At 40.8% G+C, this 20,189-nt stretch overlaps 1 protein-coding gene across 7 annotated transcripts in view; it reads right to left on the reverse strand.

Moving 5' to 3' along the window:
- Window positions 1-2,534: 2,534 nt before the first annotated feature.
- Window positions 2,535-20,189, reverse strand: part of LOC5571132 — a 104,462-nt gene continuing 86,807 nt past the window's right edge. For all 7 annotated transcript variants that reach the window (XM_021850079.1, XM_021850077.1, XM_021850078.1 and 4 more), the window contains 9 exons: window positions 19,469-19,801; window positions 18,507-18,649; window positions 18,027-18,445; window positions 17,617-17,967; window positions 17,375-17,552; window positions 17,105-17,311; window positions 16,571-17,037; window positions 16,345-16,506; window positions 2,535-5,149 (listed from right to left, as the gene is read on the reverse strand). In XM_021850079.1, coding sequence (XP_021705771.1) covers window positions 4,690-5,149; window positions 16,345-16,506; window positions 16,571-17,037; window positions 17,105-17,311; window positions 17,375-17,552; window positions 17,617-17,967; window positions 18,027-18,445; window positions 18,507-18,649; window positions 19,469-19,801 — 2,720 coding nt within the window. In that variant the 3' untranslated portion in view covers window positions 2,535-4,689. The remainder of the gene's footprint in view (window positions 5,150-16,344; window positions 16,507-16,570; window positions 17,038-17,104; window positions 17,312-17,374; window positions 17,553-17,616; window positions 17,968-18,026; window positions 18,446-18,506; window positions 18,650-19,468; window positions 19,802-20,189) is intronic.

The following is a 20,189-nucleotide window of genomic DNA, read 5'->3' on the forward strand; positions in this document are numbered from 1 at the left end:
ACCAAGAAAACTTGAACTATTATTGATTTATTGCATTGGTATTGATTTATTAAAGTCTGCAATCCACCTTATTTACTTATATAATCCAGTTCTATCGATTTCACTTAAAGAAAGGAATTTTCTATAACAATCTCACAGATTTCAGTAAGTTGATCGAAAGTATTTATCATTTGATGACTCTCTACGGTATTAACTCGGAATAATTATTATCAATAATTATTGTCAAAAATGTCGAATGTGATAAATATGCAGCTATGGGCAATGTACATCCTCTTGCATTCATTTCACCGATGTTCTCTTGATACAATTTACAATTTTGATACTTTTGAAGCCTAGGGTAAGTGTTCCCTTAGTTGTGGGTGTTCCTATAGTTGCGGTAGTGCCGTTTCCACTAATTTCATCACTTTAGCCACAAACCGACACTGCCAATCGACGTATTGGCTTGTTGATACATGGAATAGTTGAAAAGATCGTACAAATTGGTTTAGAACTGCTGAAATATCACTGAAACTGCTAAAACTTGTACCAATAGTTGCGGTAAAGTGTTCCTATAGTGGAGGATCCCATAAGAAAACAACGGAAACCGCAACTATAGGAACACAAATTAAAAATATACCGCAACTAAAGGAACAGTGTACCAATAGTGGAGGTATTATTTTTCACTGACATACCGTGGATTACTGCGATGAAATCATTTTTCTCATTAAGTCAATGGTCGTTACTTCCCGTTACAACATTAACATGTACATTTATTGCGCTTCTTGAATTAAGGCGGTTAAATGAAGTTCAATCGTGCTTAGTACCTCCACTATTGGTACATCCACCCTATTTGTTATTGTTATGAAAATTGTCATCATGAATTGGTAGCATAGTGTATTAATAATGCAATACATGATTTCCCTTACATATATTCCTCACCATCGCATTAGGAATGAGCATAGCACGACTAGCCTGTCCAAATTATGTGCATGTCCAATTTATATAATCCATCCTAATAAGGATCTTCCTCTCCCATCCCCATTTGTGGGATGAGCAACGTTAGAAATCTTATCGAAATCGACACTTTTCGGTAAATAACCGCAAATATTGACGTGTATTCTCTAAAACAGTGTTCTGCAATGCCACGGAAGTAATTTTGTTTTATACATCGACATCATTATTTTTTAATTATATTTCATTCTGAAAAAATACCCTTAGTTGATCCATAACTGGCTTGAACATCTGCCGGGAACTGCGAGGTGATAGAATTTGATTCTTGCTATTCACGGAAGAATCTTAACTGATGGACAGGTGGTGATTGAGAAGTGGAAGTAGGACTATAACGAACATATGTATGGCGTATAGAATACGGTCACAGAAAAGCATGGTATTGAAAGGTTGCCGGCAAATTTGCACCAGCAGATAGTCAGCATGTGGGTGGAAAACCCAACAGTTATTGAGTAAAGGAGGCAAGGGATCGTATTTAGGTGGACAAACTAGAATGTTACCAATCTGATTTGGCTTTTCGATAGCGGACCAGATATTTTTTAATGCAATAAACACTCCAAACAGGTGGCGAATGTCTTTTCTCTACACTCAACAGCTGTTCATTGATTTTCAAGCGGCGCTTGTCTAAGCAACATCATGGTCGATAACAACTTTCTTTGGAATCTTACAAGATAACTTATCCAGAATTTGAGAGTGTAATTTGCGGGAAATTTCGGATCGCTCTAGAAAAAAAAAACTTCCAAACATCGTTTCACTTTTGATCATCCCCGAGCAGGTTTCCTTCCTTCCACAAAGGGCGCATCCCTAGTGATGATCGATATATTTTCTCGATTTTGTCGACTTTGTTCTGCATAAACCATCAACCTCTCCTCGGCGGAGCTAGAAACAGGTCAATAGGTGTGAATGTGAGAGTGTATGTATGTGTGAACTTCAAAATCGTTCCATCAGACGGTCGGAGTCAGAGAGCTGCGTCGTCATGGGTTGCTTTGTTTCTCATTGTGAGTCCGTCTAGAGTGCCTATCGCGTATCTGTCGCTAAAAGGGTGTTAATGTGTCATTTTTTGCGAGACTTGTGGGGTAGTATATTGCTTGTTATCTGACTCTTAAAACGTTAGTGCAGTCTATTTTTGGGATTTTGTAAAGATTTAAGTTTAACTTGTTAAAACCCTTCCTACGGTGAATGGTTTATCTAACGGTCCTACGAGGGGTGATGATGGGGTACTCTTCGGTCAATCAGCGATGCGCGCGTGTATGAAAGATGTGCTTCCCTATCGCTTCACTAATACTAACAGGTTGCTTTTTTGCTGGCGATAAGTACGTGTGGATGTGTGAATTACAGTGTGTTGGTGTAACGGTAAAGCGTAGGGATTAATATTTTGGTACGACACGGTTCTCACCAGTTTCTAATGGTTTTTATTTGTTTAGAATTATTGTTTACCCAGGTTTGTGAGTGTGTGTAAGTCTTACCTACGCTCTAAACGGAATTTGTGAATGTGTTTTTATTTTGTGTTAGATTATATATTTGTTAACATTTGGTTAGTGTTCTACTATTAGGTAGCATTTTTCAACAGGCTTTCATAGTTTTTTGTTCTATTCTAGAGAGTGACCCCTAACGGATGAGTTCCACTAATTATTCTACGCATGGTGTGCGTACCGCTTACGGGTACGTTGTAAATATACATCTGGAAGACTATATAACAATAGATTCAATATAGATGAAACGGCGTAGATTAGTATAGATAACACAAAACGTCCGGAACAGGTAGCGTGTTCCATTTAACAAAGAGGCGCTAGAAATGAAGGCTCGTCCCTAGTGGTAACGTATATGTGTAAGTGATTATTGAGTTCGGTTTGGCACATCTTACTTGTGTTCGAAAGCATCGTCGATGCTGGTCTTTGCAGTGATCTGATCAAGCAAAACATGTCCGTGTCATTGAGAACGATACCGTTCCTACACTAGCCCTAATGATATCAACATCAAAATCTGCTTCGATAAAATATTCCCCTAAAGGTAGGCAACAAGTCGTTCAGAGGCGATGATGAATCGAAGAATGTGCTACTTATCTAGATGAGTTCAACTGCTTATCAGTACTGATTCGTTCGTCTGCTAGGACAACGGTGACTGTGATTGTTCAGCGCGTGAGATAAAAATCGAAAAAACTTCAACAACGAAAAACATAAGAAAAGGCTTTCTGAAACTGCGGAAAATAAAACAACTCAAAACGTCAACTCAATAAATGATACATTTTCATATTTATAACCTTCCAATAAGGGCCCCGCCTTGAAGCGGCGGCGTAATCGTCACCTTAGTACTGTTTCAACAACGTGTTTACCTCGTACAAACTTAACCACAATTTGAAATCATCAATCATATCAGAACTTAGCGCTACAACTGCAATGAAACTTACCCTCTAATATGCTTAACGAGAACTCTCGACTGTTTTGTTACAGGAAAATAGAAACAGATCTCCCTAAATTTCCGACTTATAACACACTTCTCAACTGCATTGGCACCGTTTCTAAAAGCAAAACAAAAACAAAGCTTGACAAGTGGCGAAATAGGAAAACAGAAACAAGAAAGCTGCTATGCACTGCTTCCAGAGGCTCAAAATCAAGCCGTGGCCAACTTTGATTGGTGTTTGAAGCGCTTCCCGGTAATTGTCTGTCTGTCACGCGTCGTGACAGTGACAGATGTAGCTTTTTGCTTCTGGATTTGTTTACATTGCTATTTGTGTTTGCATGTTATATGTATCTTTGTATGTATGTTTGTGATTGTAATGATTCTTATCGATAACTTTATCCGCTTTCACCCTCTTGCGCACAGCTTATCGCACTTGCCAGTAGTTATTGTTAATAGTTTATAGAAAAATTATCTCCCTAAACTCTAGGTAAAAATTAAAGGCGCGAGTGACTAAGTTCATTCCTCCTTCTGTTCCGACCGATAAATGTCTCCCTAATAACTATCAACTGACAGCCGGGCCGGGGCTGTGATCCCTCCGCTCCCTGAACTGTCGCTCTCTTTCTAGTGTATGTCCTCTAAATTTATAAATTTTTCTTTGTTTTTAGTACTGCTGCTTCTTCCGACCCATCTAAATAAATAATAACTTTTTCAACAGAAAAAAATAAACATTCAAATGCAATTGGGGTTTTTGAGCGTACGTTTGCGAAAGACGTCGCCTAACATAAATCTACGCAGCCGTTTCTCTTTTGAAACAAATTGACACTTTTACGACAGGTTGACAGATTGATTTGACGTTTGGTCTCTATGTCAAATTCTGATTCATTTTTTGACTGTAAATGTTTGATGTTTCATCAATTGAGTTATCGCGTTTAGTGGTTCATCTATGTTAACTGTCAAATATGACATCCAAAACAAATAGGATTGATACGTTCCTCTACAAAATGCTGCAATATTTTTTTCACAACAAAAACTATTAACTTAGCACTTTTAACTCGAACATTCGTAAGAAAAACATTTTCGCATCCTTACACAGTCTGTCTGGCTTAAAAAAACACTTACACGGAAAAAAAATTGACTATAAATATAAAGCATAATTAACTAGAGCTTTGATTTTAGCACTTAACATACGAAGAAACGGTATCCACGCAAACGATCCGAGGTGTACCATCCGCGAAGGAATTAAACTAGGGCTTTGACAGCTTCCCCTTGACGCTGTCCGGGACAATCCGTTTCGGCACGATATTACCGTGCCCAGGAGGCCTTCTTCTTGAACTTTTTGAGCATCCGCACGGAAGCTGAGGCGGAGGCCGCCGCTGCCGCATTCGAGGACGACGAGGAGGATAGGGTTTTGCTCTTTTTCGACGGCGACGGCGATGGAGAGTACTGCAGGCTCAGATCGTCCGGCGTGTAGTAGCTGCGGATCGAAGATGGCGGCTGTTGCTGGCCATATCCCGATGGCGGAGTGGTTTCCAGCTGCTGCTGGAGCTGATGATGCGACGGCGGTTGATGGTAAGGGGAGCGTTGGCCATACATCGGCGCCGACGGTTCGTCGTAGCTTGAGGGCTCGGCATGTCGCTTCAGGCCAGTGCTGCCAGAGCTTCCTGACATCGGGGCGTAGTTGGTAATGCCGGCGAGGTTCAACAGGGCGTCCACTCCCGCCAGGCGTCGCTGCTCCTCCTGATCCTCTATCACCAGGTTATGGCTGTGGAAGGAAGGGAAGAACCAGTGATAAGTAAAAATTCGCAAACGATAAGTTTTGATCGTTTATGTGTCAAACGAGGAGACTGCCCACCATGCGTTAAAATATTACGTATTAGAATATGGAAAGATTCCAGAACTAATCAGAGGCAGCTTACTGAAGGAATTTGAGGAAGATTCGGTAGAAGTTGAATAGAGTTTTGAACTGGCATCTGGAGGTAACTAAAGCCGTATTGCTAGATGAAGATTCAAGTGGAATCAGAGGCCGATTCTAGGAAGATGTAAGGCATTTCTTTGGGAGTATATCGCATATTTGATGTAGAATCTGAGTTAGATTTAAGAAGTATTCAAGAGCACAGTTCTGTAGGATTCTGAAGCAGATTCATGAATGGTTCGTGAGTAGCATAAGGAGCAACGTGCATAGCCCTCACTCCGGAAACACTGATGATGACAAGGACGCATTTCACGCGCAGCTCGAAAGCGAGTACGACCGCTGCCCAAGCCACGACGTCAAGATCATCATAGGTGATTTGAACGCTGAGATTGGCCAGAAGGAGGAGTTCAGACCGACGATTGGAAAGTTCAGCGCCCACCGGCTGACGAACGAGAACGGCCTACGACTGATAGATTTTGCCGCCTCCAAGAATATGGCAATTTGTAGCACCTATTTCCAGCACAGCCTCCCGTATCGGTACACCTGGAGATCTCCTCAGCAGACAGAATCGCAAATCGACCACGTTTTGATCGATGGACGGCACTTCCCGACATAACCGACGCAGAGCCTATCGTGGCGCTAACATTCGTGGTTATTCCTCGAGTGGAGTGAGAGGAATCGAGAATGGTCACTTCGCTCTCGAATGAACCTTTTGTTGCGATTCCGAGAGTCGACTCGAATGAGGTGACTAGTTCATTTCTATGCGAGTGACGAAGTGAACCTCACATTCAGATGTGTTCATTAACAGAAACGTCAATCGTGATAAGCTAGCATAACTTGCGATTAGGGCGGAACCCAGTTTGCAAACATTGAGCTTTAAAATCTGATGCCTTGTAAACCATTCATATTTTACAGATAATAATCACCGTTGAATTTAATACCTATCGAATCAAATCTAATTATAACATATTTTTCGAAAACAGTTACGAATAAACCCAAATTGTTGTTTTGTTGTTGGTGAAGATGGAAACTAATTCGCCCTAATCGCATGTAATGGTGTTTATGTTTCAAGTTTTCAATCGAACTGAAAGAGAAAAAACCGGGTCGGGTTCGTGATCGAAGTTTTGTGCGGAAAATTTTGGTAAACTCGCGTTTTCGTCGGAAAAATCTTTTTCGGGAAGTTTAGAAACGTTCAATAATTAATGCCACGAGTGCCAGTGAATAACAACAATCAAGAAGTGAAACTATGAGCACGTCTTTGAACAGTTCTCCGGAGCGGCTTACGAAAACATCCGGCAGTCCAGCGGTTCTGATCGGACCCCGGTGTTTGATCAGCTGCTTTTTGGACAATAAAGCGATTCCCCTGGGAAAGTATCCGGTGCTGATGACGGCCATGAAGAATCTAACGATATGCAGTTCCGGATTACAATCGAAAAGAACGAAATCAGCCGGATATTACCTGGACATTCTTAATGCCAGCCGGAATTCATTTGGTGGCGTCGACGGCCGCCGAGATCAAGCTGAAGATTATGCACTCAGACTGGGTAAAACAACGGATTTCGTATTCTCCAAGTATGCCCTTTCGGTGTTCTACTTGTTGCCGATAACCTCACCCGGATTGTCCACGCAGAAAAGGAACCAGAACAAGCAACTGATCGAGAACAACGGGGGAAACTACATTGGAGCGTTTAAATCGGAAATAACCGATATACTGATCCTGGAGAAGAACAGTGTTGGATCGGTTGGATCGGCAAAATTTCAAGGAGCCATGCAAAAAGGAGTGCCTTTCTCCGGCCTGGATTGCGGACAGCGTCGAGGCAGATTACGCTTTGCCGGTCGCTCAATACGAGATTCGCGGCATAAAGTCTTCCACTCCGACCAAGAACGATGCTGGCCAATTGACGGCCGAGGAGTTCAATCCGGACTGCACCCAGCTGTCGATGATCTCTGACACCAATAGCCGTAATTTTACAGTGAATGAAAATATGATGAGTTCGACGGTTTCGCAGGCGCAAGGGAAACGCGGAGGAAGATTTTCTAGCGAGGAGGGACCAGTGCTTCCACGGAAGGCTAATGCTGCAAATCAACATAAAAAGTACCGGGAGACGTTAGCGCGGATCTATTTTCTCTGGCGAAAAAGGCGGATACTTTTTGGATAGTTAGGGCGTCTGTACCGGTGATAGAGGCAATAGTAACGGGTTGAGGAATAAAAAATCGTCAAAAAATAACGAAAGCACTTTTTCGTTTCTGAATGCGTCATTCGAAAGCTTTACTATTTTGTTTAACGTAAAAAATAATCTGATAAAATCATTTAATTGTTTGAAAAAGCATTTCCTCCATTACTGGAACATGTTCCAGTAATAGTGATATTTGGTAACCTCTGTTCCTATAATAGTAGTTTACATTGAATTCCCATTGAAACTCACTATTATAGGAACCCCCCACTATTACTGGTGCAAAGGAGCAAAAAAGTTAAGGTTTTAAATTGTTTTCTACTATTTCCTTACTAATTTCCAATTTATTTTGATACCCATTCCTATTATCTCCTAAAAATACATAAAAAAAATAAAAATTGCCTATAACACCCTTAAAACCGCACTACCACTTTTATTGGGACACATACTACTACTGGATCACCGACCCTACAAGGTGAGAATATGCTTTTTAATTGTTTTATTAGGCCATACGTAACCAGATCACCACAAAACAAAGAAATGAGCAGCTTGAACCTTTGGAGCCGTGATAGCGGAAGTGATGATACCACCGATGGCGAAGAATGGTCTTCTTCTTCTTGGCATTACGTCCTCATTGTGATAGAGCCTGCTTCTCAGCTTAGTGTTCAATGAGCACTTCCACAGTTATTAACATTTTTTTTTTTTTTTTTTGTATGGTATTCAGTTGGAGCTGCCTGACAGCTTAACTTGTCAAGGCTGAACCCTCGGTCTGGCTTTTGCCAAGTTTCCCCTCTACCAGGACCAATACTCAGACGGACTAGGCAATGGCGCCCACATGAACACTGTTTTTTATTAGTATTGTGACGTGGTAGTTTTTGAAAAGTACCCATATTCCCTTGCTTCTGAGAAAAGGAAGCATTATGAAAATCAGCAGCTCCATTAGAATTTGTTTGAAATAGTAGTGTAGAATTTGTTTGAAATAGTAGTGCATTACTAATACTGTCTAGTCGAAATGGTTTTGAATAATTTGTCATTCAAGTGCTATTCTGATTACTATTGTCTTTTACGTAAGATTAGAGTCTTATATGTCAAGTGTCGTCAAGTCTTAACAAAATTAGGCTGTTTAGTAGTAGTTCTAGTTAATTTCATTTTTTGTTGTTAAAAGTATTTATTGGTCATTACGTTCATATATCCTTAAAGAAAAAAGTCGCTTTCCTTGTCTGTTCAACAATTTTTCGAAACTAGCAAGTGTACCCTAATGATCGATCTCAGCGTCTTACTTTCCATAGTCATTTTTATAGTGAATATTGAAGAGTAAAGTTACCTTAGGCTTCTATTACAGTCTCCTACAAGATTCACTTTTCGGTGGCAAATGCAATGCTTCACAACGCCTACTTTCTACTTGTAAATTTTGCGAAAATGAAGCTGGAATTAGATTATTTATACCGCTGTTACAAAAGAGGTATTTCTTATTATGGCAATGTAAAAACCATATTAAAATAAGATTGTCGCCACTTATTTCTACTCAGTGAATCTACTAGTCATTTTCCTAAGAGTTCCTAAGTATTCCCTACGTTGTATATGATAACGATGTATCTAGCTAGCTAATAGCAAGAGTGGCTACGGATCATTCTGGTTAGCAAAAGGCAAACTGAACGTCACCAATAGTATCAATGTCCACATCGAATAGATTAATTATTTGAAATGGGCATCAATTCTATCAATGACGCAGAATGTCCGTTGGATCACATCCGAGATGTTATTGCGTCTATGCCATATGAATTATGACGCGGCTTTAAGAAAAAAATGCCAAAATGTGATACCACCACTACAGGTTACGCCTTTGGTTTCCATCATATGGGCTAATGGATTATGCCCTCCCATCGCGGCAAGGTCGCATAACCAAGGGGAAGGGGCACTTCCACAGTTATTAACATATTACAAAATTACAAATTAAATTAACTGAGAGCTTTCATTGCCCAAGTTTCCATTTTAGCATTCGTATATCATATGGCAGGTGCGATGATACTCTATACCCAGGGAAGTCAAGTAAATTTCCATTACGAAAAGATCCTGGACAGACAGGGAATTTAACACAGACACCTTCAGGTGCCTTCAGCATGGCTTTGCTTTATAGCCGCGGACCCTAATCACTCGGCTAATGAAGGCGAAGAAATGTATGTTAGTTGAAAACCGTAAATTTCGTGATGTCTTAAACCCTCGTGTGTGTTTTAGTATTCCCATGTCAGTGCTCAGATATTAGTCTATTATTTTGACATTTGTTTTAGTTACTAGTTATTGCTAAAACTAATTAGCACTCCGAGCATAAAAACGTCTTGTTACCACCTGAAACACCCGAAAGGAGCTGCCCATAAACTACGTAGTTATATAAGGGGAAGTGGGGGGTGGTGGGCGTTTCTGGTGATTGAACACAATCGATACACTTTTTAAAATTTTTGTATGTACAAAATACCGCAATAGGGGAAAGGATCTGGTTTAGAGACAGCTTCAAGTAGGAAATAACATGGCAAAAATGCAAGTAATTATTTGTGTGAATTCAATGAAAAGGGTATTAGCCTTCTTTCTTCCCTAAAAGAAATTACAGAAAGCAGATTTCAGGGTTAATTACTGACGTGATTCTCAGATGTATACTATTAAAAGACTCTATCTTCATCAACCTTTGAACAGGCTGATCAATCATCAACATAAGGCAGTGTCCGTAGCCATACATAAAATAAAGATTTTTTGACGAAAAGCTTCTCCCGATTAGAGTGCGGATCGAACCCACGCTTCTGGAAGAATCGTTTATTGCATTAATTGATCAATATTTGAAGAAATATAAATTTGTTTATGTACACTTGGCAAGATTCCTGGGGAGTTCTGAGAGCTGAGAAAAGTTCATTGGGGAATCACGAAAAATCTGTGGAGCAATCCTTGAAGTAAGTCGTGGAGAAACTATGGAGGTAGCCATAGGGGAAGAGTGGTGCAAGATTCCTCCCGAAATTAAATTGAATTCTTCTAGGATAATCTTCAGTAATTCTTCGTAAATACCGTTAGGAATAACTCATTATAATTTTGAAGGATTGTAACAATTGTAATTTTCTAGGAATTCTTTTCCTTCAAGATTTTCTTCTAAATATCTACTAGAACTTATTCATGACAATCATTCACAAATTTATTCAATACAAGTTCCAAGTTATTTTGGTATTTCAGAAATTTATTAAAATAACAATAGATCACTCAGTATCGGACATCCAAGCTGTCAAATTAATAATATTAAAACTATTGATTGCATCAAGCCCATTTATGATAAATATTATCATTTTAGTAGCGTACAAACACATATTTGAAAATATAAATTTTAACATTGCCTTTTGATGATACAATTTAGTACCAATCATGGAAGGTGTCCCTCAATACCGGACACGATCTTTCAATGTTTGGAATTCTATAAATTTGTATATCAGTTAATGTTTTTACTCCAGGAGTATTATTACATTGCCTAATCAATGCATTAGTCTGCAAGTCGTGCAAGTCGTTGTTCTGAACTTCCATTATTCTAATTATTTAAATGCAATAAAACATTTTTGATACCATGATCAATAAAATCTATAAAAAATGAATGTATTTTGAGACATTTAAGCAAAAATTACAAAAATATCATGTAACAAATCAAACTGTCTGATACTGGGGGACAGGAAGTGCTTAACCGGAATTGTAGTTTGACCATATTAAATTCAAATTGTGATGGTTTGCCGTTATGCTTGTGTGCTCCGAATTGTTTTCCTTATTTAAAATCATTATAAATTAAATTCAAATTAAGGCGATACGTCAATTTTTTATCGGTTTTCAAGCATCTCTGTTTATTTAAAAAAGTGTGCATATTTAAAAATTGTGTTGTTGACGCATGTATTACTCTCCACGATAGCTTTTTCATCTTCTAATACACCATCTTGATTGGACCATAATTTCTCATCTTTTCAACATTTTGTTTTCGGATTTTCTCACGATTTTCATTCAGGACATAAATTATTGCAGAGTTAAAGGATTTCATCGCGAGTTCTTTGAGAAATTCCATGATATCCATGATATTATTACTGCGTTCTCGTGCAAAAAGAGATTAATTTCCATGGATTATTTGGATACCTAATACAAAAAAATACAACTATTTGGATTAGTGACGATATTTTAACATAAAAAATAAGTTAACCGATGTTTCGAGAGTTCCTAATTAAATTATTGTTACGAAATTTTAAATTAAAAATAGTTAAATACCAGATTGTTTTTCCAAAATCGATTTTTTTTTATTTCAAATTTTTTTCAATAATTTTAAAAATTGTAACAGTAATCAAAAAACAAAACGAAACCTAACAGTAATCAAGAGCAAAGAGATCGTTTCCTCATGGAATCAGATCAGACATTTTTCTGAGAATATTTCTAAAACTATTTTCAAGTTTTCGTGACATTACGACAACTAATACCGTTTGTATTACTGAATGCTTTTTCAATGATTTTCTCAAGGAATTATTTCATCAGAAATTATTTTAGGTATTTGTCCAAAGATTCAGATATAACCTTGATGATTTGTTTAGGTTAGATAGATGGATAGATCTTTATTTGAAAGATTTTCCTTTTCTTGAGGAATTACTCCAAGAATTTTGTTTTGGATATTTCCAAATATGTACAACCTAGATTTTTCCAAAAAATACCACAAACAATTAATTTTTTTTAAATAAAGCCCTTAGTCCTTCATGATTTTATCCGGATTTTATTCTGCCATCGGGCTTTCTAGAACATCCTCTAAGACTCCCGTTTAAAAACTGTGGAATATTCAATCAAAACATTTCCAGAGATGCTAATAGGAATTTCTCAGGATTTCTCACAAAATTGTCCTTCAGAATTTATTTAAGATTTAAACTAGGATTTTTTTACGGTTACCTTCAGGAATTACTTTCGAGATTACTCATAAAATTTCTTTGGGAATTCCTCCAGTAATTCTAAGAGATTTCTAAATGAAGTCTTCCAATTTTTTTTTTCAAGCATTCATCTAGGAGTTTTTTTTAGGGAAATATGAATGAAATTTTCCTGAAACTTGAGGAATTGTTAAAAAAATCATGACGTATTGCTAAAGCAAATAGCAAAATTGTGTATGTTCTTGAGTCACCCTTGATAAATGAGAATTTCTAGAAGAAATCAATTTTAGCAGATTTTCTAGATTTTTGCTAAGATAATAAAAAAAAGAAAAACAAATCAATTGGATATGGATGGATGGATAATATCTTGCAGAATTCTGTGCAGGAGCTCCTTGAAAAACATCAGGCAGAATTCCTAAAAAATGAAAAATGTGTAGGAATGATTGGTGGATTTCTTGGAAAAATTGCAGCATATACGGACGACGCCATATAGATATATTTAAAAAAAATCATTCATGTTTTGGCAAGTCGATACAATTCATACTCGAAAAGATCCTCATCGAACAGCTCAAATAGTGTTTTTCGATTCAAGATAATTTACTGGCAAATAATAGTTAGCTCTGGGTTCTGACGCAAAAATCCTTTGTCGTGAACAATTCTATCATGAATTACAGATTCAAAATAATATCCCTGATTATGATCGCAATTTCCTGAGAATTTCAGGTTTTTTTTCCAGGTTGAATAAAATCCCCTGATAGTTTTCCAGGTTTTTCCATGTGGTAGACACCCTGATTATGCCTTCGGCAGAGTTCTTCATTAGCTATCATTATTTAAGAAAGTAGATTAGGGAGGCATAACATACATGCTAACTGGAGCCGAAAGATGGCCAAATTTTGGATAATCTAGCTCTAACTATGATAGTTTGTCGTTGCCCGCTTGATTATGATTTTTGCAATTGCTTTTTTTTGTCAATAAAGCAGCAACGATATGATATTAAAGCAAAACAAAATTTTGAGTGAGCATTGCAAAATATTGTATAATCATGCATATTTAGCTTTTAGTCCACTAAAATATTGTTGAATTTTGAAGTTAGATGTTTCATAATTTCATGTTCAATCAAAAATATACTTGTTAACAACTGTGAGGAATAATAATTGTTTGCTGTATAAGGTGATGTCAAACCTATTTATAGTTATTTCCAAAAATAAACTCTGAATATAGTTCATTTGATCAAATACATTTTAACAAACCATGCATTTTGTTTGTCGTCTTCGTGAGATAACCTAAAATGCTTACTAGCGCCGCCTGGTGGCAAAATCTCGAAACTGTTGGCTGAAATAATGTTAGCCCTTGTGTTACTGAACAACTTTGCCGAAGACGCCATCTTTGTAAGTGGTCAGGCCACTGAGCTATCCGCAATACAAATATTCCATGCTCACTAGCGCCGCCTGGTGGCTTAATTTCGTATCAAAATAAACAATTCTTGCGAAGACACCAACCTTCCAAAACATAAGGATCTAGAGATATCATATGTTACAAAGTTTGCATTCTTATCCCTCAAGGTTCATATAGTGTAAGTCAGAGAAAGCCCCTACAGGCCAAGTTCTCAACTAAAAGCATGATCTTCAACTCCTAAAGGTAGATCGTACTGAGTGCTGAAACTGTTCTGTGCTATCTCTTCACGCATACGAGATAACAACACCCCCAAATTGATAAAATTTCATAAGCCCTGGGTGTCCTATAATGCTCTGGTGTGTCGTGATAGGAATGCGTTTAATAGGAGACCCGACTGTATCTCAGCAAATATTGGAAAAATCGATGTAGAATTTTAATGATTTCCAAAGCCACAAAAAAAAAAGAATTTCGGGATAAGCAGCTTATCTATATAAATAAAAATGGAATGGTGTTTGTATGTCACGAAATGGCTTTTGAACGTGGCAACGAATTTGCATAATTCTTTCACTGTTTTATTCGACAGGGGATGCGACGTGTTCGTGCGGGGAAAAAGTCTAGGAAAGTTTTCGGAATATTTAGGAAAACGGGAGTAAACTAATCTACCGTTTTGTATGGAAGATTTCATGACATTTTTCAACAGCCTACTTGATGGCAAGACGAAGTTTGCCGGGACCACTAGTTTTTAATAAATCCCCAAAAAATCTTGAAAATTTTATTTTTTTGTGTTAATAAAAGAACTTGGGAGGGAACACGCAAGGTTCTGGCAATATGAAAAATGTTCACGTAGTATATATTTATCTTAAATGGATAACAAGATCACATAAAATTATGAATTATGAATTTAGTGGATTAAGTGTGCGGTACTAGGGTATCCCGCACAATCTAGCGCGACTGAAACAACCGGATGCCGTCAATGCGTACGCGCAGCATCTTGAGGCAGCGTTGCCAGATGAGGGCGAGCTCGATATGGCCCCTCTTGAGGACTGCTGGAAGACAGTCAAAGAAGCCATTAACGGATATGTGAAACGGAGCTCAAGAAATGGATCCTATAACATTTCCCCGAATACCATTACCCCGAAAACCATCACCCCGAAAGTCAATACCCCGAATGGTCAAGTACCCCGAAAACATGTACCCCGAAAACAATTACCCCGAATAGTCCGTTACCCCGAATACCATTTCCCCGAATGGACCATAACCCCGAATTTTCTTGGCACGAAAAATTAAAGATCCGACAAATGAATCCCATATACCTATTTCATAGAATTTTGATTTTCATTTGAATTCATGTTCTTCATGCTATCAAAGATTTATTATTCTTTTAATCAACAGCTATTCTTCATGAGCGAAGTGAGAACCCAAATTTTACTCACAGGCGTGTACTTGATTTTGTGAGAATGATTGTGTTCACAGCAATAAATCATTTTTCGAACTGATGATAATGCTGACATGTTAATATTAGAGACCTTTCCCGCCCTCTTTCAAAAGCGTTATATTATTTGGTAATGCATAATTATATTTTTATATTGCTGGAGGCAATGCGAGTTCAACATATTCTAAAATGTCATTAGACTATGGTTTGAAAAATGTCAGATGAAAATGTTAACTGATATTAAACTGACCACTATTTCAAAAGTACATCGCTAAAGAACAGCCTATGATAAAAGAAGAAAAAATCACTGTTGAAAGCGTCAATGATTATGATGCCAACAATCACTTTGCTAGTGCAACTTCCGAAAGAATGGCCGATAACTAAAAGAAGGACAAATCTCTTGTTGGAAATTGTAATACTGACAAGATGTAATACAGCCAAGTAATGTAGGGGCTTATATTCATTTATTTTTTGAAGTCACTGTCAACTTTGAATTTCGCTCAAGACAATTTTGTCAGTGTATTTTTTTTACCGCTATCGCTCAAACTTCAACTCAAACGGTACAACTCGAAAGAACAGCCTATAACTCAATGAAGAGAAAATCATTGATTAAAATTTTTACACTGCCATTATACAACCTCCAAAGAACAGCCGATGATTTGAAGAATAAAATATCACTAATAGGAATAGTAGTAGTTACTAAGCCGAAAACTTTCAGGCTCGAATTCGCGAGCTTCCTTGAAGAATTTCTTGAAGTGCATAACTGATTTTCGGGGAAGTGTCGTATTAGGGGAACTGGTTTTCGGGGTAATTTACCATTCGGGGTAATGGTTTTCGGGGTAATGTGTCATTCGGGGTAACGTTGCATTCGGGGTAATGGTTTTCGGGGTACTGGTTTTCGGGGAGATGGTTTTCGGGGTAATGGTATTCGGGGAAGTGTTATAGGACCCAAGAAATGATTGGTTCGACGAAAAGTGCCATGAGGTTTTAGAGAAGAAGAATGCAGCGCGGGCTGCAATGCTGTAGCAGGGTACGCGTTAAAACGTGAAACGATACAGACTGAAGTGGAACACCTGAAGCTTTGACACTCGAACGATAAGATCATTGATCAGTGTACCACAAGAAACTAACCTTTCCTCGCTACTTTCGTAGGCGGCATCGGACGACGTTCCGTTGCTGTTGTTGTCGCTGTTGTTCTGACTGGAGCGCTCGCTCAAACCGGAGGGTGGGATGCTACCGCCGGCGGAATACGTGTGATCCTCGCTGGGAGAGGTGGTAATGACCGGAGGAGTTCTGAAAGAAGAAAGAACTGAGTTCCACAGCTGATCGGTTTTGAATGCCCGCAAAGCCCACTCACCCATTCTGGAATCCCTCGGTGAAAATTTTTGGTCCGTGCTTCAATGCCAACATGGCGGTGGCCGCATTGACGTCGTCGATCGTATCCGCACTCCAATCGCGGCCGATTATCTCCCCAGACGGTACGCTCTGTCCGTTCGGCAGAATTACACTTCCTCCGGGAAGGTACCCGTTCGACAGTCCGTTGGTACCGCCGGAGGTGGCCGTAGGTGCCCCGGACGTCGGCGGAGGATGGTGGTATGCCACGTGGTACGGCAACCCACCCGGTGCAGTCTGGTGGTGGTGATGCAGGTGCTGATGCGAATGTGGAAGATCGCCATCGTAGTCGATCGGAGTGGACGACCGGCTGAAGTCGTCCCCGTCCAGATCCGAGGGGTGCTGCTGCTGTCCGTTCAGGTGGTGCGGCAGGTGAACACCGTTTTGTGCGTCAATCGGTGCCAAACGACTAGCGAGGTACGGGAAGTTGTCCTGGGAAAGAGCAAAAATGACAGATGAGCGGTTGCCAGATTGGCGGGGGATTGATCACGGAGTGTACCTTGGAATAGCTGCTGCCTACACTGCTGGTCGGGCTGTCAGTTGAGCGTTGCTGGTGTTGCGCTTGCTGCTGAGCCTGTTGCTGCATGGCTTTGTAGGTGGTCTTGTCGATTCCGGACCCGGAATGGAAAGGCGATCGCGAAAGTGCCTGAATCAGGTTGGGCCGGTACTGCGGTTCGACCATCCACAGCGAACCTTTGCCGAGATTCTGTGGAGGGGAAGTTAACACTGTTAAGTTGTGTCTTTCTTCAGAAGAAGCTTCGCTATTTACCGCTGCCTTCTCAACCTTCTGAAAGCACTTGTTCAGCGACAGGTTATGTCGAACGCTGTTCTTCCACCCGGTCGGAGCCGTCTTGAAGTACGGAAAGTGCTGCACAATCCACGCGTAGATCTCCTTCACCGGTAAGGCCTTCTGTTGAGCATTCTCGATCGCCATGAAGATCAGCGAGCTGTCGAACGAGAATAAGAATACAGTTGACCGGGCAACTTCCATAGTTAACCATCGAAACTCACCTGAAACTGAACGGCGGTTTGCTGCTGATGTGAACTAGTGGGTCATATGGCACGTTGGTCGGATGTTTGGCTTTCGGCGGCGACAGCTTGGACTGCGATTGCTGTGGCTGCGGCGACGAAGGCGGGTGCTGAGGAAGCACGTGGATTCCACCGTTCATCGACTGGCCCTGCACCAAGTGGTGCTGAGGCGATAGAGGCGGCGAAGGCGGTCTCATGCTTCCGCCTCCGCTACCGTAGGTACTGCCGTATTCGTCGCTGCTCACGTTCGGCGACGGGTAACCGTTCTTCATCGGCGCTGCCGGTGGATAGGGACGCTCTTCGATGATTTCACCCTCCTCGTACTTGACGGCACTGCATTTCAAGAAGAAGTTAATGGAAGAGTTCAACAGAATCCTCTCAAAGGAACTCACCTGGACAGTTGCTTAACTGGGGTCACGTACGAACTGCTGACCTGTTTCAGCTGCTTCACGTGCTCCTCTCGCAGGTACTTTTTGTGGAAGTGTTGATGGGGTGTGCTGGCACCACTGGCGGATCCATTCTGGCCCGACCCAGACGTCGGATTCGGTGACGTTGCCGAGTTGTACAACGAAGAAGTGGACGACGCAGACGAAGCACAGGAAGCGGTAGACGACGGCGACTTGAGATCCTTGTCGTCGGAGGAAATCACCGGGTACTCGATGATGGTGTTTCCGTTGATGGTAGTGATGGTCTGCTGACCACCGGCACCGTTGGTGAGCTGGAATCTGTGATGAGTAGATCCGGGGCCTCCACTAACAGTCAAATGACGTGCGCTCAACGGGATTGTTTCCGTACAGAACACACCAATACTCTGTTGAACAGACAACGGAAGGTTAAACAAGGCATTGAAACAACGATTAATCTTGACCAACCTGATCCGAGGAGGAATTGGCGGAGGACGTATTGTCCTCCGAGACGCTCGAATCCTCCACAAAGTCACTGGTGGGTGACAGATGACCGCCGGCTTGCCGGGGACTGTCCGGCGAAGACACTGGGACCTTGGACAGATTTATGCCTGCAAGACGAAGCAAAGCGACGGAATCGCATTTAGAACAGAGTATCGAATGACGGCGTGCCGCATCATCCCACTTAAGTTTTCGCTTTTGTTCGCTGAGTTTCGCTACAATGACCGACCGACACGGTGACGATCGTGTAAATAAATCGCAACCACTACAGGCACGGTTACACTTCGCTAATAGATCAATAATGCACGGCGAACGGCGAAGCGGTGCGTTCCTTTGCATTTACACATCCAAGCATGCTTTGCCCTGCATTCGGATCCTTGACAACGGCGACTTTTCCCGTCGAGTCATTGACTGCTGTTGGGCGCTTCCCAACAACAGCCACAACCGCCTGCCAAGAAGAAGTCGAAGGAAACGGGTCCATTCTCGGGCCAATAACCTTTGTCTATTTCGGTGCATAAAAGCAGACGACAGCGTCTTACATCTTCCCTGCAACCGCCGACCACTGCATCAAAAGCAGAAGCAGCGGTTGTTGTTAAGGAAAAGAAAACAATTTGTGCGCGCAAAACTATTTTCGCATTGCATCGCCGTTGGCCACTGGCATGCGTCCCATCAAATGAGACGACGACGGTGGGCGGACTGTGCCAAAAAGGTGGTCCACCCACCGCCGTTGCACATTCCGACGAACCGCAGTATCTGTTCATGGTGCGTAAAAGCGAAAACTATTTGCCCTCCCACAACCTTCCTCGTTTCCGTCAAGTGACACATAAAAATGTACCACAGGGAACGCAAAGCATGCGACGCGATTGTCGCCATTTTACCCGGTTCGAAAATAAACTTGTTTACGCACTTTTCCCAACTCGAATACTAACCTTTCAACAGGTTCTTATCGTGCAGCCAAGTCAGCGGAGTCAGTTCCTCGTCGGTGTTGATTACGACCTGATGGCTGGTCCCGCCCGATCCGTTCACCGCCGTCAGTACCGTTCCGTTGCGGATATGGTGCTGCTGCTGCTGCTGTGGCTGCGAATGGTGATGGTGGTGGGCGGGATGATGATTGCTGAAATGACTGGAACCGGTGCTGCCACTGCTCGTCGTGATGACCACGTTGTTGTTGTTGATGAAGTCGTGCTCCGCACTGCTCATCTCCACCTGTTCCGTGGCGAGCAGGACAATGTTGCCGACGCCGTTCATGCTGTCCGTTGTGGCTGTTTTCAGAGGGGAGAGAACAAGAAGGTGGTTTGGTTAGACTAAGGATTGGAAGTGATGAGTGGAAGTGATCATTTTGCTAAATATTTTACTTCTTTTGTTAAGTTTCGAATAGATATTGAAACCTTTTGCCCCTGCGATTCTTCGTTTAGCAGCTCAAGTAAAGAGTGGCATTGACTCATTCTTTACCTTAGATTTACCTACATATGTTCTCCCATTTCCCCGCCTTTGAAATTTGCTATTAGCTGATGACAAGGCCACTGATGCATTTTTATATATACTAGTTGTCCCGGCAAACTTCGTCTTGCCATCAAGTAGGCTGTTAAAAAACGCAATGAGATGTCCCATACAAAATGACAGTTCCGTTCATTCGAGTTTTTTAGACTT

This window comes from Aedes aegypti, chromosome 3, assembly GCF_002204515.2.
Source record: "Aedes aegypti strain LVP_AGWG chromosome 3, AaegL5.0 Primary Assembly, whole genome shotgun sequence".
Taxonomy (NCBI): domain Eukaryota; kingdom Metazoa; phylum Arthropoda; class Insecta; order Diptera; family Culicidae; genus Aedes; species Aedes aegypti.